Source organism: Primulina tabacum, chromosome 5 (genome assembly GCF_025594145.1).
Source record: "Primulina tabacum isolate GXHZ01 chromosome 5, ASM2559414v2, whole genome shotgun sequence".
NCBI lineage: Eukaryota > Viridiplantae > Streptophyta > Magnoliopsida > Lamiales > Gesneriaceae > Primulina > Primulina tabacum.
Window position 1 is genome coordinate 39599882 of NC_134554.1, and position 27699 is coordinate 39627580.

Sequence of the window (27699 nt, forward strand, 5' to 3'; positions counted from 1 at the left end):
ACTTTCAAAAGTTTTTAGTCCTTGTTGTAAGTTGACCAGTGTAAAACCATCTTAAATTTTGATACCAGTTCCAGGATTGACCCAATCACACCTAAAAACAGGCATTTTGAAAGAATAGTAGTCTAGCAAAACAATATTTCGTATAGCCCCATAGTATGATAGTTTTCCTACTGTATGTGAACTTTCATTAGCATTAGATTGACAAACAGTATCAGCTTCAATTGAAACACCACTATTTTGTGTCGACCTTCCAACATCAATTGTGTGGAACCGATGCCATTTACAATATACCCCGTATAAGATGTAACGTGCTTTCTTGGACCATGTGATAGCCCTTGAATTCGGTCTGAAGAGTTGACATGATCCTGTTTGTATAGCCATTCAGCAAATGTTTCCATATGTTGCTTTTGTAACAATGTTTCATTACTTAAGAAACGATGATCTGTTTGTTTAAGCTCGTCAATGTGCATCCTAATTAAAATAAATATCATGAAGATGTTAGAATACACAAGATATGTAATAAATCAAGACTAACAGTATGAAACTAACTACACTCACTGTAAGTAAGGTTCAACTTCTGCAGTATTGAACAACACATATCGATATGCAGCTTGTAACACGTGATCCTCTAAAATCTTTTCTATCCCTTTAGAAATTGGCCGACCTTCTAATAATCCATCTTCCAAATCATCATTCCTATTAGAACGAACATCAATACTAGAAGCATTTTTTTATATAAGCACTACAAAATGCCATTCGTTCTTCTGCCAAGTAACACTGAGATATACAACCTTCTGGTCTTGCCCTGTTCTTCACATACCCTTTTAGTATTTTCATAAATCTAAATCACAAAGCAAAATTCACATGAAATAAGTGTTGATAGAAAAATATAAAATTTATCAAAAAGATTAATGATTACTTAATACCTTTCAAATGGATACATCCAACGGAATTGGACTGGCTCACACAAGCGAGTCTCTCTTGCTAAATGAATTGTCAAGTGAACCGAGATCGTAAAGAAAGCGGATGAAAAATACCTTTCCAACATGCATAGAATTTCAGCAATATTCTCCTCGAGTTGTTCTAAATGGTTCCTATCTAATATTCTTTGACATAATTCATTGTAAAATGCACCCAACAGAAATATAGCATTGCGTGGACCTTTCGGTAGAATATCTCTCAATGCTACTGATAGCAATTGTTGCATCAGAACATGAGAATCATGAGATTTCAGCCCAATAAGCTTACGATCTTCTACAGAAACACAGTTACCAATATTTGAGCTATATCCATCAGGTAACTTTATTTTCTTCAACCTAGAGCAAAATACATCCATTTCTTTTTTAGACAGTGTGTACAGGACAGCAGGTAAATGATATTTATTTTCTCCTTTTTCTTGAGGATGTAATTCTTTTCTTATTTTTAAGTGTACCAAATCTTTGCGAGCATTCACACCATCTTTGGATTTTTCCTTCAGTTTTAACAATGTGCCTATGATATTCTCGCAGACATTCTTTTCAACATGCATCACATCTATGTTATTACGTAGCAGGAGGCCCTAAAGATAACCATAAACAAGTTTCATAGTGTTAGTTCAGAATATTTCTAAAAATTTAGGAACAAAAAATAAAAAAATTTGCAAAAGCTAATGAATAGATTGCGAAATAACTTACACTCCAATATGGCAAATCGAAAAAAATTGACTTTTTTTCCACCTTTGAACTGGTTTTTGTACCTCTTTTGAACTATCAAGCTTCTTCCTCTTTTTCCTCAAAGTGTTGACAGTCTCACCCTTTTGATTTTTACCCCAGTCATTTTCAATATCTTTCAATGTATCGGCAATTTCTAACCCATTCAAATGTCTAGGTTTCCCTTTACTCTCTTTTTTCCCATTAAACCACTTCTTTTTCTGACTAAATGAATGATTAAGATCAAAAAATCTCATGTGGCCTAAGTATGCGAACTTTCTACTATACTTAAGCCACATAGAACATATGTTTTCACCACATATTGGGCAACCAAGTTTCCCTTTTGTGGCACATCCAGCTAGGTTTCCATAAGCTGGAAAATCATTGATTGTCCACATCAAAATAGCCTTCAGATTGAACATTGACTTGCTAAATGCATCATATGCCTCCACACCAGTGTCCCACAACTCCTTCAAATCCTCCACAAGGGGTTCCAAGTATACATCTATATCATTTCCTGGTTGCTTCGGACCTAGAATCATTAATGTCAGCATAATATTTTCCTTTGTCATGCACAACAATGAGAAAGGTTATAATTGACCAAAATAACTGGCCAGCAACTATATCTGGAACTAAGGTCACCAAAAGGGTTGAATCCATCTGTTGCAAGACCAAGGCGGAGATTTCTAGGATCTGATGCAAAATCAGGCCACTTATGATCTATTGTATCCCAAGCTACTGAATCAACTGGACGACGCATCATATGATCTTGACTTTTGTGTTTGGAGTGCCAAATCAACTCTTCAGCCTTTTCTTTTGATTTAAACTTCCTTTTCGGTCTTGGTATCACTAGAAAATACCATAGGACCTTTGCAGAAACTCCTTTGCAAACTTTGGTGGTGACTTTGTCTATCTTCCATCTTGAGGATCCACACTTTGGACACGAGTCCAGATCTTGAAGCTCCTTTCTAAATATACAACAATCATTTGGGCAAGCATGAATCTTCTCATATCCTAAATCAAATGGTTTCAACAACTTTCTCATCGTATAAACAGTTTCTGGAAGTGTGTTGTTTTCTGGAATCATGTCACGTAATATCTTAAGGAACTCATTGAAACTATTGTCTGTGTGACCATTAGTAGACTTGTAATTGTATAGTGTGACGACTGCTGACAACTTTGTGTAAGATGTACAACCAGGGAAGAGAGTAGTTTCTGCATCTTTTAATAAATCATCAAACTCATAATCTTTTGCCTCAGACATAGTGTGTCCAACCTCTTCTTCCGGCAAAAAAACATCCTTATTTAAGTGATATGCCTCTCTACTTTCATCCTTTGTCTGAACTCCTCCTGAACTACCTTCAGCTTGAGATTGTGAGTTATAAGTTTCACCATGGAAAACCCAAATAGTGTAAGAAGGATCGAACCCCTTAATAATTAAGTGGCCGTACACTTGGTCAAATTTCATATACTTCTTATTTTTACAACGCTTGCAAGGACATAAGATTACTTCACGTGTTTTTGCATAGTTCCTAGCTTGTGCTATAAATTTTTTTACCCCTTCTTCATACTCGGGTACAAGCCTAGAAGGCAGATGCATCCATTCCTTATCCATCTCTTGAACAAACCTTTTTCATTTGTATTAAATACAAAAAAACTTATCCATACATCATTATATTTTAAACAAATAAAAATCGTGTGTCAAAGTAGTATTTACCATCTATGTCAAAATAATACACACAATTAATATTTATACATGCACACAGATTGAGCACACTTCAGAACTCCAGCAGTGTTAGCTAATCCAAGCAATATCCCCTGTATAAGTAAGTGTTCATAGTATTAGTGTCACGTCCCGAGCTCGGGCCCGCGGCTGCGTGACTGCACAATAGACCCCTATAGCAATTACTTCGTATTCGTCCTCTTTTTACGAAAATGATTAATCCAAGTTGCTATAGAAGTCCATTATAAGCCATTATAAATTCATTTTAAATCTTTCATTTTTAAGATGTGGGACAAGGGTATCACAATCACCCCTCTTTCAGAACGTGACGTTCTCGTCGCGGCCTGACCCCTCGATCCACCAGCGTCGAGAATCTAGAGGTGGCTCCTACAGGTTCAAGAGGTGGCTCCAGTCATGTAGCACTTTGCCCGCAGGTTCAAGAGGTGGCTCCCATGCACGTAGCACTGTTACCATTGCGAGGACGAATACGAAGTAGTTGCTATAGGGGCCCATTGTGCAGTCACGCAGCCGCGGCCCGGGCTCGGGGCGTGACAGAATGGTATCAGAGCCGATCTCTCTTAGTACGGTGTGGTTCGGGGACGAACCAAGCGGAAGCTGGTGGGAATGTGAGGCCTGGGGCCGAAGAGGGCGGGGGGTGATCGTCGGTGCCATGAGTTTGCACGGACAATGAGCGGCTCCTGGCAGGCTTCTAGGTGGAGGGAACATGAATAAACCGATCCCACACTGGAATGAGAGGGATTCCGAGACTGTTCAATGTAATGGAATGTACAGTTGAAGAGGGTTTAAAAGATTTTATATGTACTACTCATATCACGAAGGTGTATCTTCTTTTCGGTAGCTCATCACATATGAACTCCAAAGTTAAGCGTGCTTGACTTGGAGCAATTTTGGGATGGGTGATCTCCTGGAAAGTTTCCTAGGGTGCGTGTGAGTGAGGACATAAGCACGCTGAAAGACTCGTTTTGGTACAGTGAATACAGTCGTCGAATCTGGGACGTTACAATTACAATAATGGCAACTCACTGACTATGAAAAGTATTGTTCAAGTTAGATCTAGAAATATATTAAAGAAAGATAAAGACAATGAAAAACTACTTAAACATATAATATTAAGTTCTCTTTTTTGTACAATAAAAATTGGTGGATTCACACGTCATTGCCACATAAAATGGGAAAAAAATGACTGTTTGAAAAGTCATACTAGTAAACAAAATTGAACTGGTTATGTCTCAAAATCTTGGTCAAAAGGTAATTTCTTAAATCTTCTCTAAAATTACACAGTACTAAATAAAACAGCATACTTGCGTAAGCATTAAATCTGCAATGGCATGACATTTAGTATTGACATTAATTATTTCAATTAAACCTGATAAGAGTTGTGAGACATTAATTTTTCACGCCATATGAATGTGTTTTGGGCGAATTCCCATTATAAAATGTCAAATAAGAGAGATTATTTCCTATGAATTACCATAATTAAATTTGGTCTTAGATTAAAATTACTAATCAAATTATCAATTTAATTATGTTAAATTCCAAATATATTAATTAACTTTTTACCTTTTTTACATTATTTTTATTTATACATACATAATTAGAATACTGTAGTTTATATTAAATTAACAAAATATTTTAATATCACTATATATTAATTCTAAAATTTTATTAAAATATAAATTAATGTATGCAAATTAAATAAAGAACCATACGCACGTCACTAAATTGTTTATGTATATATAGCCATGGTTTATTAAATTAAACTTTTATAATGCTCGAAAAAAGACATTTAAGTATTCATAGATATCGGCATGTAGTACTCAAATTCTTAATATAAAAATTCAAGAACAATTAAAATTAACCAAAGGAAAGAAAGCATTATCTGCAAACATTAGAAAGAGTATACTTGACCTGTCGTGTAGGTGCGGCCGATTTTAAAAATATTCTATTAGTTGATCCTTGCATTGGCAACAGAGAAGCAAGAAGATGATGGGGTAACATGATGAAAATCATCCAGCTATGAATCATAACATAGTCCATAAAGAGAGAAAAATATTGACAATGGAAAATAACATGTAAAATGCCATTAAAAACATGCATGTATATCTAAATCTCAGAAGATTCGAGCATACAGCTTTTTTTACGCTTCTATCACTAAACTGGACAATTTAGAGCAGAGGCTAGTAGGGGGTGAGTATGGAAGATCACATAAAAAATCCCCTAATACTGTCGACACCTCGATTATTAAATTCACAAGTAATTTTTCCAACAATCTGACATTATTTCTTATATTTTTAAAATTACAATGAAAACTAACAATTAATCTATGTCAGAATTTGGTTTGACATATAAGTTGGTGCTGGCATCAAACTCAAAAAATAGAATGACAATTTCTTTGTTAAATGATAAATATAAAATCAACAACAACAAAAAACTATTATTATATTTGATAATTCTGATTATAAATTACCATTTATAACTACATTATAATTTAAAAAAAAAAACAAAAATTAATAACGATAAAATCAATAATTCCTTGAACACTTGCCAAATCTTATTTGTTTCACAATGTTCTTGAAACAAAGTAACGTGATCTTTATCTGTGCAAATCAACAAACAACAAAGATATATATTATTGAACCAACTTGTATGTTTTGATGAGCAACAATTCCTCTCTAATTAAATCTTCCACAGTCAATCCGGATAATTTTTAAATTCTTCCAATGAAAACAATCCTTATCATATGATCTATTTCCTCGTGCTAATATCTTGATATGGATCCTTATCATAAGGATCAATACAAGACAAATCACAAAAAGGCCCGAGAAAAAAATATATGGGCTATGGGTGGCCCTCTGTATATATTGCAATACACAATGATACAAACACAACATAACTAATAGTCACCATCAAGAACCTCAAAAATAGGAAAACACCGAATTATTCAAGAAATTGGAACTGTAAAAACATATCCACAGCTCACACACGGACAAGAAGCGGAATACATAAATTGCTAAATAATGTCATCTCAGCAATATATAAACCCAATTAAAAAGCTGTAAATCACCAAGAAACGATGAAGACTCGGTACGCGTGAACCAACGAAAATTTCATATACTCAAGGCTTATTTCTCCTAACTCGATCATCCCGACCAAGAGTCGACACCCCGAGACCCTTCCTAGGATACTATAACCTTGAATCCAAAACCCGTACGACCACCCCAAAACAACGACATCCACCCTACGACACAATACAACTCAAAACACGGAAATTAACCCCAAATCGTTTCCTACGGCTTCTGTGAGAACCCGAATTTTCAGCATTTCAGCAGCTATACAAAACTCCAGTAGAAGTTAATATTTACAGCAGCTAGCAATATTCAGTAGCAAGGGAAAATTGCGGCAGATATAATCCAGCAGCAGAAGAACGAGATTCCAACAGACAGTTACTAATCCAACTTATGATTTGTAACTGAAGCATTTAAAATGGAATCAAGGCTGTTAAATGCATATTATGGCCATTAATAGGGAGCCTAACAGTCAGATTTCGGCATATCAATAACAGCCTCAAGTCCCTGAATTGGTGTTACACAAATCTTGAGATTATTGCTGAAATTTTCGAGCTAAGAGGGTGCTGATTTTCGAGCAGCAGAAACCAATAGCAAGAACAAGCAAATTTCACACTTCAACCGAAACACTTTTAACAAATTACTGTAAGTGGGCTTATGTATAAATATCTTGAAAACCGTTTGATGATTTCTGTTTTAAAGCAAAGTATATTCTTGAATCCTGATATCTGATTTCGAAGCACTCAAACGTCCTCAGTCAAGCCAGTACCAACCGGGCTAACAATTCAAGAGGCCTAGGTTTTCAAGTAACCAATTCACCAGTAATCCAGCTAAAGGAACCATTTCTTCTCCATCAAGCAAAGAGGGAGTCAAGTGCCGAAATTTGGATTCAAAAATACTGGTGAATGCCGTAAGAATTCTGGAGCTTGTTTCCGTTGTGGAAAGATGGGCCACCGCATTGCTCAATGCCCTTTTCCAGATCCAAGGAATGGTCCAGCAGGTGGGACAACTCCAAATAAGCCAAAGGAGAATAAGCCAAATGCTCGAATCTATGCTATAACTCAAGAAGAGGCTGACTACTCGAATGATGTCGTAGCTGGTACCATTCTAATCAATAATATACCTGCTTATGTGTTATTTGATTGTGGTGCTACGCATTCATTCATGTCTAAGAGATTTGCCAAGAAGTTAGGAGCTAAGCCAGATAACTTAGAAGAACCATATAGAGTAGCAACTCCTGCGAATCGAATTTTAGAAACTCGCGGAATATTAGTGTTCTCATAGAAGATCAGAATTTCAAGGCAAACCTAATCAAACTAAACATGGTGGAATTCGACGTAATTCTTGGGATGGATTGGTTAGCCAAGAATCATGCTTTAGTGGACTGTCATGGAAAGACGGTAACCATCCAAACTCCACGCCAAGAGAAACTTTTATTTCATGGCAAGACAAAAGAACGAAAGACTCTTCTTTCTGCTTCTCAAACTTGGAAAGCCATGAAAAGTGGAGAAGAAGTTTACCTGGCTATGTTAAGCGAGGTAAAGAAAGAAAGAACCACACTGACACTAGAAGAGATTCCGGTAGTACAAGAGTTTCCGGATGTCTTTCCTGAAGAAATCCCTGGCGAACTTCCCGATCGCGAAGGGGAATTTGAGATTAATTTAGTACCCAATGCTGCACCAATCTCAAAGGCACCATACCGAATGGCTCCGGCAGAGTTGAAAGAACTCAAAGAGCAACTTCAAGAATTGTTGGATAAGAAGCAGATACGGCCAAGCGCATCTCCGTGGGGAGCTCCTGTCCTATTTGTTAAAAAGAAGGACGGAAGCATGAGATTGTGTATCGATTACAGAGAACTGAATAAGATCACAATCAAGAATAAATACCACTTCCAAGGATAGATGACTTGTTTGACCAACTCAAGGGAGCTACGGTCTTTTCCAAGCTCGACTTAAGGTCAGGCTATCACCAACTCAAGGTCAAATCAGACGATATTCCGAAGACAGCCTTCAGAACAAGATATGGACATTATGAGTTCACAGTGATGCCGTTCGGGTTAACAAACGCTCCGGCAGTATTCATGGATCTCATGAACAGAGTGTTCAAGCCATTTCTTGACAAGTTTGTTGTGGTATTCATCGACGATATTGTAGTATATTCGTCAAGTGAAGAAGACCACAAAGAACATCTTCGTCTTACCCTCCAGATGCTGAGAGAAAAGGAACTTTACGCCAAATTCAAGAAATGCGAATTCTGGCTAGAGAGCGTCACATTCTTGGGACACATAATATCAGCAGCAGGAGTCTCTGTGGACCCAAAGAAAGTAGAGGCAATCTCAGATTGGCCCCGACCAAAGAATGCGACCGAAATTCGAAGTTTCTTGGGACTAGCAGGCTATTACCGAAAATTTGTTGAAGGATTTTCTTCAATAGCCATACCTCTCATCAAGCTCACACAGAAGAATTCTAAGTTTCAATGGAGTGAAAAATGTGAGCAAAGCTTCGAGACTTTGAAGAAGAAACTTACCTCCACGCCAGTGTTGGTATTACCGATGGAAGACAAAGACTTCACAATCTACAGTGATGCATCTAAAGGAGGTTTAGGATGTGTACTCATGCAAGAGGGAAGGGTGATTGCATACGCGTCGAGACAATTGAAGCCGTATGAACAGAATTACCCAACACATGACCTCGAGCTAGCAGCCGTGGTGTTTGCATTAAAGATTTGGAGACACTATTTATATGGTGCTAAGTGTGAAATATTCACCGATCATCAAAGTCTCAAGTATTTGTTCACTCAAAAGGAATTAAATATGAGACAGAGACGGTGGATTGAACTCATGAAGGATTACGACTTGACGATAAGCTACCACCCAGGTAAAGCCAACAAGGTAGTAGACGCTTTGAGTCGGAAAGATATGAGCAAGGTAATCCTAACGTCACTTTCAGCACAACCTTGTCTTCGAGAGACAATCAAGATAAGTCAAGATAGAGATTCCGCTTTGGTGAAACTGAAAGAGCAGGCCAAAGAAGGGAAATCACCAGATTTCGAGACAAACAACAAAGGAACCTTATGGATGAAAGGAAGATTGTGTGTACCAGACATCGATGACATTCGACAAGAAGTAATGTCTGAAGCACATAAGTCAAAATTTTCAGTGCATCTTGGCAGTACCAAGATGTACAGAGACATGAAGAAGAATTTCTGGTGGAATGGAATGAAAAAGGATGTTGCGACATATGTCTCCAAGTGTCACGTGTGCCAACAAGTCAAAGCAGAACACCAGAAACCTGGTGGACTTCTTCAACCATTAGAAATCCCTGAATGAAAATGGGAACATATTTCCATGGACTTTGTTGTCGGGTTACCAAAGTCTAGACAAAGTCATGATGGCATCTGGGTGATCGTAGATAGACTCACAAAATCTGCACATTTCTTACCTGTCCGCATGAACTATAATTTGGACAAGCTAGCAACATTGAACATGAATGAGATCGTACGATTGCATGGAGTTCCAGCTAGCATACTATCAGACAGAGATCCGAGGTTTACATCCCGCTTTTGGAAGAGCTTACAACAAGCTATGGGGACTAAGGTTACTCTTAGTACGGCATATCACCCTCAGACCGATGGCCAAACAGAGAGGACAATTCAGACTCTAGAAGACATGTTGAGAGCTTGTGCTCTAGAATTCAGTGGTAATTGGAGCGAACAACTGCCCTTAATCGAGTTCGCATACAATAATAGTTACCACACCAGCATTGGAATGGCACCATACGAAGCTTTGTATGGACGAAAATGTCGATCACCACTATATTGGGATGAAGTCGGGGAAATAGCCATCGTTGGACCCGAATTGATACAAGAAACAGTAGATAAAGTTGCTATGATCAAAGAGCGACTAAAAGCTGCACAAGATCGACAGAAAAGCTGAGCTGACATGAAAAGAAGGCCCGTGGAATTTGAAGTTGGAGAGAAGGCATATGTGAAAGTGTCACCCATGGGTGTAATCCGATTCAATAAGGCTGGGAAACTGAATCCCAGATACGTCGGACCATTTGAGATTCTTGGGAAAGTGGGGACACTTGCTTATAGATTAGCACTTCCACCCGATATGTCAAGGATCCACAATGTTTTCCACGTATCGCAGCTAAGAAGATATATTTCCGATCCAAGTCATGTTCTTGAAGCCGGACCACTTCTGGTCGAGGGCAATTTAAATGAAGAATTGAAGTACGAAGGAATTCTGATTCGTATTGTGGATAACAAAGACCAAGTACTGAGGAGACGAACTATTACATATGTCAAAGTACAATGGTCCAACCACACCGAAAGAGAAGCTACGTGGGAATTGGAAGAAAAGATGCGAGGGCAATACCCTTATCTCTTCGAGGATCACGTATAGCCAAGTTTCGAGGACAAAACTTCTCATAAGGAGGGAGGGATGTGAGGACCCGAATTTTCAGCATTTCAGCAGCTATGCAAAACTCCAGCAGAAGTTAATATTTACAGCAGCTAGCAATATTCAGTAGCAAGGAAAAATTCCAGCAGAAGATAACAAGTCCAGCATCAGTTGATATTCAGAATTTGATATTTTCCAACAGATAGAATTCCAGCAGATATAATCCAGCAGCAGAAGAACGAGATTCCAGCAGACAGTTACTAATACAACTCATGACTTGTAACTGAAGCATTTAAAATGGAATCAAGGCTGTTAAATGCAGATTATGGCCATTAATAGGGAGCCTAACAGTCAGATTTCGGCCTATAAATAACAGCCTCAAGTCCCTGAATTGGTGTTACACAAACTTGAGATTATTACTGAAATTTTCGAGCTAAGAGGATGCTGATTTTCGAGCAGCAGAAACCAGTAGCAAGAACAAGCAGATTTCAGATTTCAACCGAAACACTTTTAACAAATTACTGTAAGTGGGCTTATGTATAAATATCTTGAAAACCGTTTGATGATTTCTGTTTTAAAGCAAAGTATATTCTTGAATCCTGATATCTGATTTCGAAGCACTGAAACTTAGTGAACTAATGGTAGGAATATATATTCTGAACATTACTGATTACTGATTACTGGCCTCACCCCTTAGAGGAGAGAACATATAGGGGACTGATATCAGTTTAGCCATGAAATTCACGAATGTGCTCAGTGCTTACTTGTTAAATTATGATTTCTGAATACCGAATACTGATTCCCGATTACTGATTTCTGAATACTGATTTCTGTTCTGAAATAAAGAGTTTCTGTATATTATTGTATTACTGTTTCTGTTGAAAACGATTTCGAAATTGGGAGTTATTCCCACCCCTGCTTACTGAGTGACAATCATATCACTCACCCACCAAAACATCTCAGATAAGAACGATGAAGAAATATTAGAAGCAGAGGAGCAGAACCAATTTTGGGGATGGTGAAGAAGAAGACTGTCACTTTCAGTTTTAGATTATATTTTCCGCTGTATCTGTAGAAGCAATGTTATGTCTGTTTTACATTTCCGCTGTAAAACATTAGTGATTCGAGTTTGTATCAGACAATGAATTACTTCGTATTATGAATAAAAAGACTGGTTTCTGAATTTCGTACTTCTGAGGCTTGTTGTTTTCGAATGTAAATTTGAGAGCAACGCCGGTGTCAACTAACCCCCGTCCCGGGGCGTGACATTGAAGCTAATGAATTCAAGTGCCTATCGACACTACCCGGCAATCCAAATACCAACCCAACATCATACTAAGCATACCTATACGTAGCAACGATCAACCGTCGATCCCCAACGAAGCCTGCAACGATAAAACTTCAAAAACGCATCAATACATAATTTTCTGAAAAAATGCAGTTTGAGCACTCCCACGAAAAATGCCATAACTCACTCAATTTTTATCCAAATATTTCGAATTTACTGTCAAATCGAAGGTATCAAAATGTTCTACAATTTTTAGGTTGAAGGTTTTCTCAGAATCACGACCGAAAAATTTCAGTTTTTGAAAAGACATCAAAAACGTGATTTGTGATCTAAAATATTTTTCAAAATTGATCCAAACATCATTGCTCAAACTTCTACACATCACACATGTATTTTTACGCATAAATAACGACACAACACATAATATGACGAGATCGATGCAGAAATAACAGAATATACGTGTCTTTTGATAAATAACGTTACCGAAACGACGACTACGGCGCGGGAAGGAAGCGAGAGACGATCCGGGACGAACGTGGCACTATCTTCCTTGAAGAAAAGGGACGAAAATTGCTGAATTCTTAGAGGAGGGAGGGGCGGCTGCCACTAGATAGAAGAACCCTAGGTTTCTCTCAAAAAATAAAAATCTGAATTGTGTGTGTGTGTGTGTTAATCGGTTTTAGTGTGTGTAAAAACATGTAAGTGTGTGTGAGTGTGTGTAACATGTGTGTGAGTGAGTAATTAGGGGGAAATTGCTTAAGTAAATAATTAATCAAGCTATTTAAAATGTTAAACCAATTAACAAGCTAATAAAAATGGTAAGCTAATACCCACTTTACTAAAATCCTCTAATTTAAAATAAAATACACACTTGTTAAACTTTTAAAAGTTTTAAACCCTTAAATCACTAAATAAATAGATTAGACTTTTAAAATACTAAAACTTACAAGTCATTTAAAATGTCCTTTCTAACTTAAAATAAAATACCACATTTCAAAATTGCCAAACTCGTCGCCAGTCCCTTCTTCTCGATCCCGTATCGGATGATCGCCTAAAACATGAAACTCGAAAAAAGTTTGACGTGCATCACATAAACATAATTAATTTAAAATGATGCATTTAAATAAGTCATGCACGACAAATGCTCATTTTAAATTTAAATAAATAATTTAGCAATTAAATAAATGCATGGGTTATACGTGTACTGATTTTGGGCTCTACAGTTCCTCCCCCACTTATATAAATTTCGTCCTCGAAATTAAATCTTACCGAACAATTCCGGGTAGCGATTCCTCATATTCGTCTCGGTTTCCCATGTGGCTTTCTCTACTGATTGATTCAGCCACTGGACTTTGACCAACTTGGTCACCTTGTTCCGAAGTCTGCACTCCTGTCGGTCTAGTATTTGAACAGGTCTTTCCTCATAAGACAGGTTTGGAGCCAACTGCAACGGCTCGTAGCTCAAAACAAGCGATGGATTAGCTAGATACTTCCTCAGCATTGAAACATGGAACACATTGTGTACCCCGGCCAGATTCGGCGGGAGGGCAACACGATAAGCTAGTGTCCCAACTCTGTCAAGAATCTCGAACGGTCCAATAAACCTCGGACTCAGCTTGACTCTTTTACCAAATCGCATAATACCCTTCATATGTGCTATCTTTACGAAAACGTGATCGCCCACTGCAAACTCTAGATCTCTTCTCCTCTTATCGGCATAGCTCTATTGGCAACTCTGGGCGGTCTTCATTCTGTCTCGAATCTTGACCACCACATCTGCAGTGTGCTGAACTATCTCTGGACCAAGTTCGGCTCTCTCACCAACCTCATCCCAATGAATTGGTGATGTGCACTTCCTTCCATACAATGCCTCGTAGGGAGCCATACCTATAGATGCTTGGAAACTGTTGTTATATGTAAACTCCACTAGAGGTAGCTTCGATTCCCAAGTCCCATGGAAATCGATCATACATGCTCGCAATAAATCCTCTAAAATCTGAATCATTCGCTCAGATTGGCCATCTGTCTGCGGGTAAAATGTTGTACTGAATAACAACTTCGTCCCCATGTTTGCATGCAAATTCTTCCAAAAGGACGATGTAAACCTCGGATCCCTGTCGGACACAATAGAAACTGGGATCCCATGCAATCGGACTATCTCCTTGATATAAAGCTCCGCGTACTGCGTCATGGAGAAAGTAGTCTTTACTAGCAAGAAGTGCGCTGACTTAGTGAGTCGATCCACTATGACCCAAATGGCATTGGATCCTCTGACTGATATCAGCAAGCCAACAACGAAGTCCATGGTGATATTCTCCCATTTCCACTCGGGGATAGGGAGTGGCTTAAGCATCCCTGCTGGCCTTTGGTGCTCTGCCTTCACTTGCTGACAAGTGAGGCATTCAGACAAAAACCGAAGGATGTCTCGTTTCATCCCTGGCCACCAATACAAAATCTGCATATCCTTGTACATCTTGGCACCTCCTGGGTGGATTGAATACGGAGATGCATGTGCCTCTGTTAGAATATCCTCTCTGATCGAATCAACATTAGGCACCCACATTCTACCTCTGTATCTCAAAATACAATCTGACACTGTGTAGGGTACACTGCCCTTAGCTTCATCTTTCAGCCTCCATTTCTGCAACTGCTCATCTGAAGGCTGTCCTGTACGGATTCAGTCTAGCAAATCGGATTTGACTATCAGATTAGATAGTCTAGGAGCTCTGCCCTTGGGATAAACCTCTAACCCAAACCTCTGAATCTCAAACTGAAGAGGTCTATGCACTGATAACTGAGCTACAACTGCCACCTTTCTGCTCAAGGCGTCTGCGACAACATTAGCTTTTCCCGGATGGTAGCTAATTTCGCAATCGTAATCTTTTTCTAACTCCAACCACCGTCTCTATCTCATATTCAGCTCTTTCTGCGTGAAGAAATATTTGAGACTCTTGTGATCAGTGAATATCTGGAATTTCTCGCCGTACAAATAATGTCTCCAAATCTTCAAAGCAAAGACAATGGCGGCTAACTCAAGATCATGAGTCGGGTAATTCTTCTCATGCACCTTCAACTGCCAAGAAGCATAAGCTATATCCCGACCATGCTGCATCAACACTGCGCCTAACCCGAGCTTAGATGCATCGGTGTATAGCACAAAATCTCCTTGCCCAGATGGCATGGCTTGCACTGGCGCTGAAATGAGGGCTTACTTCAAAGCATCGAAACTCTTCTGACACCCATCGCTCCACACGAACTTAGCATTTTTCTTGGTCAGTGAAGTGAGTGGCACTGCTATCGAAGAAAATCCCAGAATAAACTTACGGTAGTAATCGGCTAAGCCCAGAAAACTGCGGATTTCTGATGCATTCTTTGGCTCAACCAATTCCTTAACCGCTGCCACTTTAGCTGGATCCACCTCAATACTGCTGCTAGATATTATATAACCCAAAAACACTACTTTCTCCAACCAAAATTCACACTTACTGAACTTCGCAAATAACTTACGACTCTGCAGGGTCTGCAAAACTGTCCTCAAATGCTGGTTGTGCTCCTCATGGCTCTTCGAGTAGATAAGAATATCGTCAATGAATATTATGACGAATTGATCTAGGTAGGGCTGAAATACTCAATTCATCAAGTCCATAAAAATCGTTGGAGCATTCGTCAGTCCAAACGGCATCACTAAGAACTCGTAATGCCCATATCTGGTTCTGAAGGCTGTCTTGTGCACATCTGCATCTTTCACCTTCAGCTGGTGATACCCTGATCGAAGATCTATCTTAGAGAACACTGTAGCTCCCTGCAACTGATCAAACAAGTCTTCGATTCTAGGAAGTGGGTATTTATTCTTGATCGTCACTTTGTTCAACTCTCGGTAATCGATGCACAGTCTCACGCTCCCATCTTTCTTTTTCACAAAGAGCACTGGTGCGCCCCACGGTGAGAAACTAGGGCGGATAAATTCCTTGTCAATGAGCTCTTGAATCTGCTGTTTGAGTTCTATCATCTTAGCTGGAGCTAAACGGTACGGTGCCTTAGAGATTGGCACAGTGCCTGGCATAAGATAGATTGCAAACTCCACCTCTCTCTCTGGTGGAAGGCCTGTGACGTCATCAGAAAAGACGTCTGGGAAGTCTCTGACTACTGGCAGATCTGATATTGACGGAGTGGGTATGTCAGGTGTTGAAATGATGCTGGCCAAGAAAGCCTGACACCCCTTGGAAATAAACTTCCGCGTCTGCATGCAAGAGATCATGCGAGGAAAACTCCTCCATCTTGCTGGTTCAAATAGAAACTGCTCCATGCACAACGGTCTAATCAATACTGATCTCTTCTGAAAATCAATCAGGACTCGGTTCTTCGTCAGCTAGTTCATACCCAAGATAATGTCGAATTCTGGCATCGGAAACACAATCAAATCTGCATACACCAGGTGGCCTTGCAGTTCGAGATCAATGTCTCTGACCACGCTAGTAGCTGACAATTCTTCCCCTGATGGGACTGTCACGGAATAATTCGCATCCAGGCCCTAGTAGCTAATCTCTTGATGAAAATATTTCCCGTCAGCAGTGTAGTGTCTGGGTTCGCCTCCTGTGCATGCATGGCGAACACTCTTCCCTGAGTTGGCTGCCTCCACTGTGGGCACTCTTTCAACATGTGGTCACTGGCTCCACATTTGAAACACTTGCCTGACCCATACAAACACTTCCCCGGATGCTGGCGATTGCATTTCGGGCACACCGGGTACTCTTCCGGGCTCTGAGGAGCTTTCTGCTGTGGAACAGAGCCCTTGCCTTTCGGTGGTCCCTGATAGGGTTTCTTCCCTGGTTGCCCCTGGAACGGCCTCTTAAACTGAGGTCGTTGTTGCTGCTGCTGATGTGGGGCTTGATAGGGCCTCTTGCCCTGTCTGTCTGCCTCAATATCTCTCTGGTCCTACTCTGCCGGCAAGGCTCTAGATACTGCCACGACATAGGTAGTCGGACCAGCAACCCGAACATCACGGCGCAAGATCGACCGCAACCCATCCATGAAATGCCTCAGCTTCCCCTGGGCATTGTTAGCTATCAGGGGCACAAAGTGACACCCCCTTTCGAACTTCCTCACGAACTCCACCATGCTTCTATCCCCATGACGCAACGTCATGAATTCCCTGGACAGTCTGGACCGTACTTCTTCAGTGAAGTACTTGGAGTAGAATACCTCCTTGAAACCATTCCAACGCAACACCTGCAAGTTGACTGCCACTGACGCACTCTCCCACCATAGTCTGGCGTCCCCTGTCAGAAGGAACGTGGCACACCTGACCCTATCTGCATCGGTCAGTTCCATAAAATCGAAGATTACTTCGATGGACTTAATCCATCCTTCAGCTATCATCGGGTCAGTGGTCCCCGAGAACTCCTTTGGGCTCATCCGTCTGAACATCTCGTATATTGCCTCTGGTCTGGGCCTCGCCCCTGTATCCACTACTACCTGGTTCCCCGCAAACTGTGCGAAGAACTGAGTCATGCCTGCAATCATCTGTGCCTACATATCTGGTAGTGGAGGTGGGGGATTGGCCCTCTCCTCATCTCGAGGCTCTCGGTCCTCTTCCCTAGATTCCCGGTTAACCATACGTCTAGGAGGCATATTGTTCCAGAATTTACCCACTACGTAAGCCCCACATGCATGAACATGATATCAATAACATAAGATGCACGTACTTGAACTTAAAAATATGCACATGCTGAAATCAGAACTTCATGCTTACTACATAACATAAATTTAAAACTTTAAAACTTACAGACTTGAGGTGTGACTTCGTGAGCTTCTTGCGACTGGCAGTAGGCATAACCCTTTACAAGAACACCGCTCTGATACCAACTATAACGTACCGTACTTTAAACTACTTAAAATTTGCGAAAAAATAAAAAATATTCTTAAAAGAGTAATCAAACTTCAATTTCGATAACGTAAACCGTACGTCCCCAAAAGTAGTTGCAACAAAAGATCTAAAAATAAAGTTTGACAAAGTATTTGAACATTTTCATAAAAGCTTAAAAACTTGGGCGATCCTCGGGTCTAGCCTCCTCCTCAGTCCAAGCCAGCTCCTTGGTCCCCACCCCTAGTCACCTCGAAATCATCCTCATCTGCATCGATCAAGTCTAGTGAGTCTAAAGAATCAACACATATAAACTGGAAGTAACGAGTAATACATAATAAAACCACACGCAACTTTAAAATAGGTCGTACATACATGAACTTGAACTTGCCCTTAAACTTGAACTTGCATACGTACATACATAGATGTGCCATAAACATAAAACTTTCTTAAACATGCTTCCATACTTGAACATACATAACTTCATCATTTTGCGTAGAGGCGTGTTTCAAAGCAAGTGACCCATACATAATACGCATGATAAGACTAAACCACAGTACTGGGCTGACAGGGACGAATCCACTGCCACATACATGAGATCCACGTTCATGCTTTAACGGGTGGATTGGTCCCCGTTCATGCTTTAATGCTTTCCAATCCTGATCTAAACCCGTTCGTGCTTTAACGGGGTGGAGAGATCCTCGGCCACGTTCACCGACTTCCAAACACATTCTTAATTTGGTCACAAGACATTTAGCATACCTCAAAAACATGAAAATATTTTCCTTTGCACGTCGAACATACTTACTTGGCATTGAGGGATTCGTTTGATCTCGCTTGGGGCCGCTACTGCACATACTAACATGAGTTTGAAATACTTAACTTGCATAAGTTAGACTTAGGTACTCGAGCTCACCCCCGAAGTGAATAAGTAGCTTATGACATTTTAGTTCCCTTGGAACTTGACCTCTTTTAATCATCGTACTAACCATTATCTTAAACCCCAAAACAAAACCTGCGGTGAAGTCTAAATTTTTTCCCAAAATATGAAGTACACGGACCCCGTGCCCGGGTCCATGTATGGGTCCGTGTAGGTTCGGAAAATAAATGCTCGAAAAGAAGTGAGGACACGGACCCCGTGCTAGGGTCTTTCTAGGGGTCCGTGTAGGCTCGCAAATTTGACACTTCCAAGGAAACAAAGGCACGGACCCCGTGTCAGGGTCCGTCGAAGGGTCCGTGTAGGCTCGGTTTACTAACACTAAGGAGGAAACAAGGGCATGGACCCCGTGCCAGGGTCCGTGTACTGGTCCGTGCAGACTTGGTACGCGTGAACCAACGAAAATTTCATATACTCAAGGCTTATTTCTCCTAACTCGATCATCCCGACCAAGAGTCGACACCCCGAGACCCTTCTTATGATACTATAACCTTGAATCCAAACCCGTACGACCACCCCAAAACAACGACATCCACCCTACAACACAATACAACTCAAAACAAGGAAATTAACCCCAAATCGTTTTCTACGGCTTCTAATGAATTCAAGTGCCTATCGACACTACCCGACAATCCAAATAACAATCCAACATCATACTAAGCATACCTATACGCAGCAACGATCACCCGTCGATCCGCAACGAAGCCTGCAACGATAAAACTTCATGAATGCATCAATACATAATTTTCTGAAAAAATGCAGTTTGAGCACTCCCACGAAAAACGCCATATCTCACTCAATTTTTATCCAAATATTTCGAATTTACTGTCAAATCGAATTTATCGAAAAGTTATACAATTTTTGTGTTGAATGTTTCCTCAGAATTACGACCGAAAAATTGCAGTTTTTGAAAAGACAGCAAAAACGTGATTTGTGATCCAAAATATTTTTCAAAATTGATCCAAACATCATTGCTCAAACTTCTACACATCACACATGTATTTTTACGCATAAATAACGACACAACGCATAATATGACGAGATCGATGCAGAAATAACAGAATATACGTGCCTTTTGATAAATAATGTTACCGAAACGACGACTCCAACGCGGGAAAGAAGCGAGAGAAGATCCGGGACGAACGTGGCACTATCTTCCTTGAAGAAAAGGGACGAAAATTGCTGAATTCTTAGAGGAGGGAGGGGCGTCTGCCACTAGCTAGAAGAACCCTAGGTTTCTCTCAAAAAATAAAAATCTGAATTGTGTGTGTGTGTGTTAATCGGTTTTAGTGTGTGTAAAAACATGTAAGTGTGTGTGAGTGTGTGTAACATGTGTGTGAGTGAGTAATTAGGGGGAGATTGCTTAAGTAAATAATTAATCAAGCAATTTAAAATATTAAACCAATTAACAAGCTAATATCCACTTTACTAAAATCCTCTAATTTAAAATAAAATACACACTTGCTAAACTTTTAAAAGTTTTAAACCCTTAAATCACTAAATAAATAAATTAGACTTTTAAAATACTAAAACTTATAAGTCATTTAAAATGTCCCTTTCTAACTTAAAATAAAATACCACATTTAAAAATTGCCAAACTCGTCGCCGGTCCCTTCTCCTCGATTGTATCGGATGATCGCCTGAAACATGAAACTCGAAAAACATTTGACGTGCATCACATAAACATAATTAATTTAAAATGATGTATTTAAATAAGTCATGCATGGCAAATGCTCATTTTAAATTTAAATAAATAATTTAGCAATTAAATAAATGCATGGGTTATACGTGTACTGATTTTGGGCTCTACAATAATATCTCGCAAGTAGAACACCAAATAAACTCAATGACTTGAAATAAAATACCTTATTATCAAATGTAAAATTCAAGAACTGTTCTCCCCATAGGCTTGGAGAAAAGTTGCCAACCAATCGAACAGATTCATCTGAAAATAGGGCCATTCTGTGATTATATTATATTAAAATTGGTATTTTTTTTGAGCTTCAATTCTTATATTCTTTGATATTCAAATGCACTCACTACCTATATTTATAATTGAGAAGTGTGCGACAATGTATGAACGGGTTCAAAATTTAAAACGTGGTTTTGTCCTATCTATAACGTTAATAAAAATAATTTTGTAATACTTTTATTTTGTAGATCATAATTAATTTTATTTTTCTCGTTATCTTTTTCTTTTTGTTTTGTATTTCTCTTTTGGTTTATTTACTTACAAATGTTGATGACTTTGCATCATCTGTTATTTCAATCACTTCGATTTTTCGATTTTTATGTTAATTTTTGTTGTAGTTTGATCTTTCGTTGGGTTGTTATGTATCTTCCTTTTCGTTTTTGTATCTCTTTGATTATCGTCTTCATCATTTCCTTTGGTTAATCTATTTCTACTATCACATTTTTTGTTTTCTGCAATTCATGTATTATAATTGATTGGTCATCATTTTGATCTTCACCATATTTGGTTAATCTAAATACAAATTCGTATTTCTGTGGTTGTGCTTCTTCGAGCAGTTGCAAGCCGTCAATTTAAATGTTTTCCTATAATTAAATGCATTTTATTATTTTTTTTAATTATTTTATGAAATGAAATCATGATTTATAGTAATAAAGTAAATATTTTAAATTGAATTATTTGTTATCATTTGGATGAAATCGTTGATTGGTACTCTAATTAGCATTGTAGCAGTGTCTTCAAACAATGATACTCTTGCAACATGGTCATTTTCATGGACTGATAATGTCGAATGATATCTATAAAACATAGTTGATACCCCTGTAAAGGTCCGGGTTAATGGCGACCTATTTCCGGGTTAATGATGACCCGGGTTATCGGTTGAATAGCCCGGATCAGAAGCCAACTGCCCGGGTACTTTTCCTCCACCCGGTTTCGCATACAGGTACCCAGGTAACCAACTACCCAGGCCACCTCGAGAATCGCACCACACTCGAGTGTGATCGATACAAGCAGTCTAATCCGTCAGAACCACTTGGGTTTGGAGTGTCCAAGAAGTCATCAGAAGCTAGTATGATAAACCGACTTAGTAGGTGGTGTGATAATCGAGGTAACTACCCATTCTTCCACTATAAATAGCAGGTATTAAAGTCATTTACTGATTCTGAGATCTTTGAACTAAAAGCACTTACATATTTTCCCTCAAATATTGCTTGTGTTCATCTAAAACCTGCTGACTTAAGCATCGCAGTGGCCACGTCGGACATCCCTCCGGCGCAAATTAACGAGTTACTTTCTTGTTTGCAGGTGTTGATCCAAGCCATTATCTTCACTCAAATTCCCAAACATTATAAATTATTGATTTAGTCCGTTGGAGCCCCGTACCCGGCTCACCCACATCACTAGCGCCGTCTGTGGGAAATCACTGAGTTCGAGACGTTGATATGGCTCGTACGAGAAGAACCACCAGGGTAATTCTCACGCCCAGGGTGATGGGGGACAAACTTCAAGACAAGCTGATGTTAATAACATTGGAACAAACCTCATTACCCTGACCCCTGAAGAGTTAAAGAAAATGATGGTCGATGCCGTTGTGCTAGCTATGGCCAGGAAGTAAGTCTCTCACCTTGTCACATCACCCGGCGATAAACAGGGACGTGATCAGGGATCTGAGCAGGAGCAGGAGCAGGGGCAGGGAAGGAGGGATAACGAGATGGTAGGAGAAGACGAGGGATCCAGCGCTGGGTCCAAATCTCCTACCGTGGCAGAGGAATTGTTGGAATTAAGGCAGAAGATGAAGGTCTTGGAAGGACAGTTGGAAAGACGGAGCGTTGCCCGGGCAGTCCCGAGAGGATGCCCATTTTCTGATATCATCGTCCGGGAGCCTCTTCCTGGAAATTTCAAATCTGCGAAGGTGAAAGACTATGATGGCAATACAGACCCGGAGGAACACCTGGCCAGGTTTGAAAATATGGCCATGTTGCACTGTTACACAGATAGAATCAAGTGCAAAGTGTTCCTAACAACACTGGTGCATTCAGCTCAGAGGTGGTTCGAAGGCTTGACTTCCCAAAGTATCAGTTCCTTTGGAGACTTCCAGAAGGTGTTTTTACACCATTTTAGCAGCAGTAAAAAGTACAAAAAGACTGCTTTTAGTCTTTTTGAAGTTAAGCAGAACCCAGAAGAGAGTTTAAGGGCCTATATCAGAAGATTCAACAGAGTGGCCCTAGACGTCCCTACTTGCGCCACTGAAACAAAGACTACTGCATTCACCCAGGGTTTGAGAGAGGGTGAGTTCTTCAAGTCACTGACTAAGAAGGTGCCGGGAGATTTCGAGGATCTATTGTCGCGAGCGGAAAAATATATCAATATGGAGGAGGCCCAGAAACAGAAGAGGGAGGCTGTGAGAAAGGAAAAAGGAGACCGGATGTCTAAGCCCGAGGAGAGGGGACAGTAAAGAGGCAATACAGGGCATTTTTCTCACCACGTGCCTCTGAAAATTGCTCGGGAGAGGGAAGTGCAGGAGTGCAGAAGAGATTTGGCCCCGGATCATCAGTTATCCCGGCCAGAAAAGAGTGGATTTTGCTCTTTTCACAAAGTATGCCACCATAACACTGAAAACTGCAAGGCACTAAAGGGGAATTATGTCTCACCCTCCATCCCGGGACCCAGTAACAATAGCCAGAGGCCGAGAGTGCCACCTTGGACATCTCGGCCACCAGGATCCAGCGCCCGAGGAAGAAGTGTGAGGAATATCCCGAGGATTGAGCCCAGTAGAAGAAGGGAGCCTGAGCCCGAGAGAAAAAAGAATTCGCCCCCAGCCACAGGAATGATCAAAATGATATTAGGAGGCTCTACTGATGGAGACTTTAACCGGGCAAGGAAGGGGAGAAGCAGGAGGGAATGTTTGGAGGTAGAGGGAGCAAGAAGGAATGAGGCGATCATTAGTTTTGGCCCGGAAGATTTGAGAGGGGTGAATCTGCCCTACAACGACGCCTTGGTGATCCAAGCCCGAGTGGCGAATTATGATATTCTACGGGTCTTTGTGGACTCAGGCAGCTCTGTAAATGTAATTTTTAAAGATGCCTTTGTACAGATGGATTTGCAGGGCTACCACCTAGAGGCTGTAGAGACTGACCTCTTTGGTTTTGCTGGCCATATGGTTTAACCGGAAGGGGAGATCATGTTGCCATTAACTTTGGGTTCTCAGGATCTTAAGAGGACGGTGATGACTTCATTCACCGTAGTGGATTCCCCGTCATCATATAATATCATTTTGGGGAGACCGGCTATGAACGAATTGAGAGCCGTAGCATCAACATACCACCAAAAGATAAAATTTCCAGTAGGAGCTCGGGTGGGAGAAGTCCGAGGAGATCAACCATCCTCTCGGAAATGCTATGTGGAGGCAGTCCGGGCTGATCAGAGTAGAACAATGAAGGAAGGGAAGAAGGCAAGGGTGGACGGGGAAAGAACGATGGGGAGAGGAGAGGTGCATTTTGTGGCAGAAGAAGAACAAGAAGTAATAGAAATCGGACCAAGCCAGCAAATCCGGGTGGCCCGAGATCTCAGTATATCCACTCGGGTCAGTCTGATTTATTGTTTAAAAACTAATATTCGTGTGTTTGCTTGGTCCCAACAGGAGTTGACAGGGATTTCTCCCTTGATAGCAGAACATCAATTGAACATCCTCCCGGGATCTCACCCAGTAAAACAAAAAAAGAGGCACTTTGGCTCTGAAAAGGACAAAGTGATTGATGCGCAAATTAAGGAGCTTCTGAAAGCTGGCCACATTCGGGAGATTCAATTCCCCACATGGCTTTTGAATGTGGTCTTGGTACCCAAATCTACCGGGAGGTGGCGCATGTGTGTAGACTTCCGCGATCTCAACAAGGCGTGTCCCAAAGATCATTATCCTCTGCCCAGGATTGATCAGCTGGTGGATTCCACCTCGGGCTATGAATTGCTAAGTTTCATGGACGCATACCAGGGGTACCATCAAATCCCCCTGGCTAAAAAGGATCAAGACAAAGCCAGCTTCATCACCTTGGGAGGTACATTTTGTTATATTGTAATGCCTTTCGGGTTGAAGAATGCAGGGGCTACTTACCAGCGTCTGATGGATAAAGTCTTTGAGAAGCAGCTGGGACGGAATGTGGAAGTCTATGTGGATGATATTCTATCCAAATCTCGGGAGGGTGCCAGCTTTATTAGTGATCTAGAAGAAACTTTTGCGACTCTCATGCATTATGGAATCAAGCTTAATCCTGCCAAGTGTATTTTTGGCGTGAGGAGTGGCAAATTCTTGGGATTCATTGTGACAGACCGAGGGATCGAGGTGAATCAAGAGAAAGTCAAATCTGTGCTAAGTATGCCATCTCCCCGATCTGTCAAGGAGGTACAAAAGCTAACTGGGAGAATTGCTTCCCTTTCCAGATTTATTTCCCGATCAGCACACCGGAGTTATCCTTTTTTTCAAGTCTTAAGGAAGGCCCAGCAATTCGGATGGGATGAGAAATGTGAACAGGCCTTCCAGGACTTGAAAATTCATCTTGCCGGGCTCCCGGTGTTGGTGAAACCATAACCTGGAGAAAAATTATATGTCTACCTATCCACTACAGAGTATGCTGTCAGCTCTGTTCTAATAAAAGAGGAAAGAACTGATCAAAAACCTGTCTATTATGTCAGCCATGCTCTGAGGGGGCCCGAGCTCCGGTATAGCGAAGTGGAGAAAATTGCTTTGGCCCTGGTCATGACCGCCCGGAAGCTAAGACCTTACTTTCTGTCACATCAGGTTATTGTTCTTACCAATAGTCCTCTGGGTAGGATCATGACTCACTCTGAAGTATCCGGGCGGATGATAAAATGGACAGTAGAGTTGGGTGAATTTGACATCGAGTACAAGCCCCGAGTGGCCATTAAAGCGCAGGCTTTGTCAGATTTCTTATCTGAAATGATCCAGCCCAGCGAGGAGGAGGTATGGAAAGTATCAATGGATGGGGCATCTAGCCTGGTGGGGTGCGGAGTAGGGGTGGTGTTAGTGTCTCCCCTGGGAGAAAAGGTCAAATTAGCATTAAGAATTGATTCCCGGATAACCAACAATGAAGCTGAGTATGAGGCTGTTCTTGCAGGTATTCGAGCTGCCCGGGAAGTTGGAGCTTCTCGGATTATTCTATATTCTGATTCACAGCTCATCACTCAACAAATAAAGGGCATTTATGAGGCTAAGGATGACAGGATGCTTAAATATTTACAGCTCATTCGAGCCCAAGCAGAAAGCTTCATGGATTGGAGTATTGAACAAATACCCCGGGAAGAAAACAGTGAGGCAGACGCTTTAGCCAAAATGGCCGCTTCTTTATCAGAAGTTAATACCCGGGAGGTGTTGCATATTACTCGGCTGGTTCTCTCTACGGAGGAAGAAGCATCACTCCTGCCTGAAGATTCATGGATGACACCGCTGATCGCGTACATTACGAACCATGAGCTCCCTGAGGATAAAGCCCGAGCTCAGACGATCAAAAAACAAGCTCCCAGGTTTGTTCTCTTAAATAAAATTTTGTACAGAAGATCATTCCAAGGACCGCTTTTGAAGTGTTTAAATGAAAAAGAGGTGGATTATGTTCTCCGAGAGATTCATGAGGGGTGTTGTGCCGAGCACCTCAGAGGAATGTCTTTAACTCGAAAAACAATGCTTGCTGGATTCTGGTGGCCCACCTTAAAACAAGATTCTGCTCGTTTGGTCCAGATTTGTGAGGGCTGTCAGCATCATTCGAATTTCAGCTACAGCCCCGCCACTCTCATGAAGCCTATTTGGGCATCCTGCCCTTTTGATCAGTGGGGCATGGATATTGTGGGTCCTTTTCCGGTTGCCCAGGCTCAGAAAAAATTCTTACTAGTAGCTGTTGACTACTTTTCCAAGTGGGTTGAAGCTGAGCCTTTAGCAAAAATCACCGAGCAGGAAGTATTGAAATTCTTGTGGAAGAACATTGTGTGCCGGTTCGGTGTGCCCAGGAGAATAATCTCGGACAATGGAAGACAGTTTCAAGGTAAAGGAATTACGTCATGGTGCCAGGAAATGAAAATCACTCAATCTTTTACCTCTGTTGCATATCCTCAAGCCAATGGTCAAACAGAAGTTGTCAATAGAATCATTGTGCAAGCATTAAAAGCAAGACTTCAAGGTAAAGGAAAGAATTGGGTGGAGGAGTTACCTAGTGTTATATAGGCTTACAGAACTACTCCCCGGGCACCTACTCAAGAAACTCCCTTCAGTTTGGTATATGGTTCTGAAGCAGTTCTTCCAGTAGAGATCGGGCAGACTTCTTCCCGGGTAGAATCTTACCCGGAGGACAATGACCAGAGCAGGGCCATGGAATTAGACTTAATAGAAGAAAAAAGGAAAAAGGCATTTATTCGAATGGAGGCATACAGAAGTCGGGTGATGAAATCATATAACAAGAAGGTCCGCATCCGAGACTTCCAAGTTGGGAATTTAGTCATGAAAAAAGTCAACCCTGCTGGGGAAGTTGGGAAGCTGGAAGCCCGATGGGAAGGACCTTATAAAATCCCTCGGAAAGTCAACTCGGGATCCTTTTATTTAGAAGATGCGCAGGGACGTCCCCTCAAAAGGCCTTGGAATGTGTTTAACTTAAAGAAGTACTATGCATAATAGATGTAATTGTTTGATGGAAGAAATCAATAAAAAATATATTTTCTCAGAGTATTGCGTTTGTTATTAT

The 27699-nt window shown here is 40.6% G+C and overlaps 2 protein-coding genes across 2 annotated transcripts in view; both read right to left on the reverse strand.

Annotated features, from left to right (window-relative positions):
* LOC142547645 (germacrene A synthase-like) overlaps positions 1–20986 on the reverse strand; it is a 38562-nt gene extending 17576 nt beyond the window's left edge. The window contains exon 1 of the mRNA XM_075656025.1: positions 20853–20986. Within this exon, the coding sequence (XP_075512140.1) occupies positions 20853–20948 (96 nt within the window). The 5' untranslated portion in view covers positions 20949–20986. The remainder of the gene's footprint in view (positions 1–20852) is intronic.
* Positions 1971–5709, reverse strand: LOC142545073 (uncharacterized). The gene is made up of 5 exons (XM_075652053.1): positions 5341–5709; positions 3445–3506; positions 2331–3316; positions 2020–2220; positions 1971–1975 (listed from the first exon to the last, which is right to left on the reverse strand). Exons 1-5 carry the CDS (start codon positions 5527–5529, stop codon positions 1971–1973), a joined length of 1443 nt encoding a protein of 480 aa, XP_075508168.1. The 5' UTR covers positions 5530–5709.
* Positions 20987–27699: the final 6713 nt, after the last annotated feature.

Excerpts from the sequence above, each read along its gene's own strand:
- LOC142545073 (XM_075652053.1), bottom strand. The coding sequence starts at position 5,529 with ATGCATGTTTTTAATGGCATTTTACATGTTATTTTCCATTGTCAATAT. Across the intron at positions 3,507-5,340 it reads CGGCCGCACCTACACGACAG|GGGATATTGCTTGGATTAGC; the intron begins GTCAAGTATACT and ends TTACTTATACAG. Across the intron at positions 2,221-2,330 it reads AGATGGATTCAACCCTTTTG|GTCCGAAGCAACCAGGAAAT; the intron begins GTGACCTTAGTT and ends TAATGATTCTAG.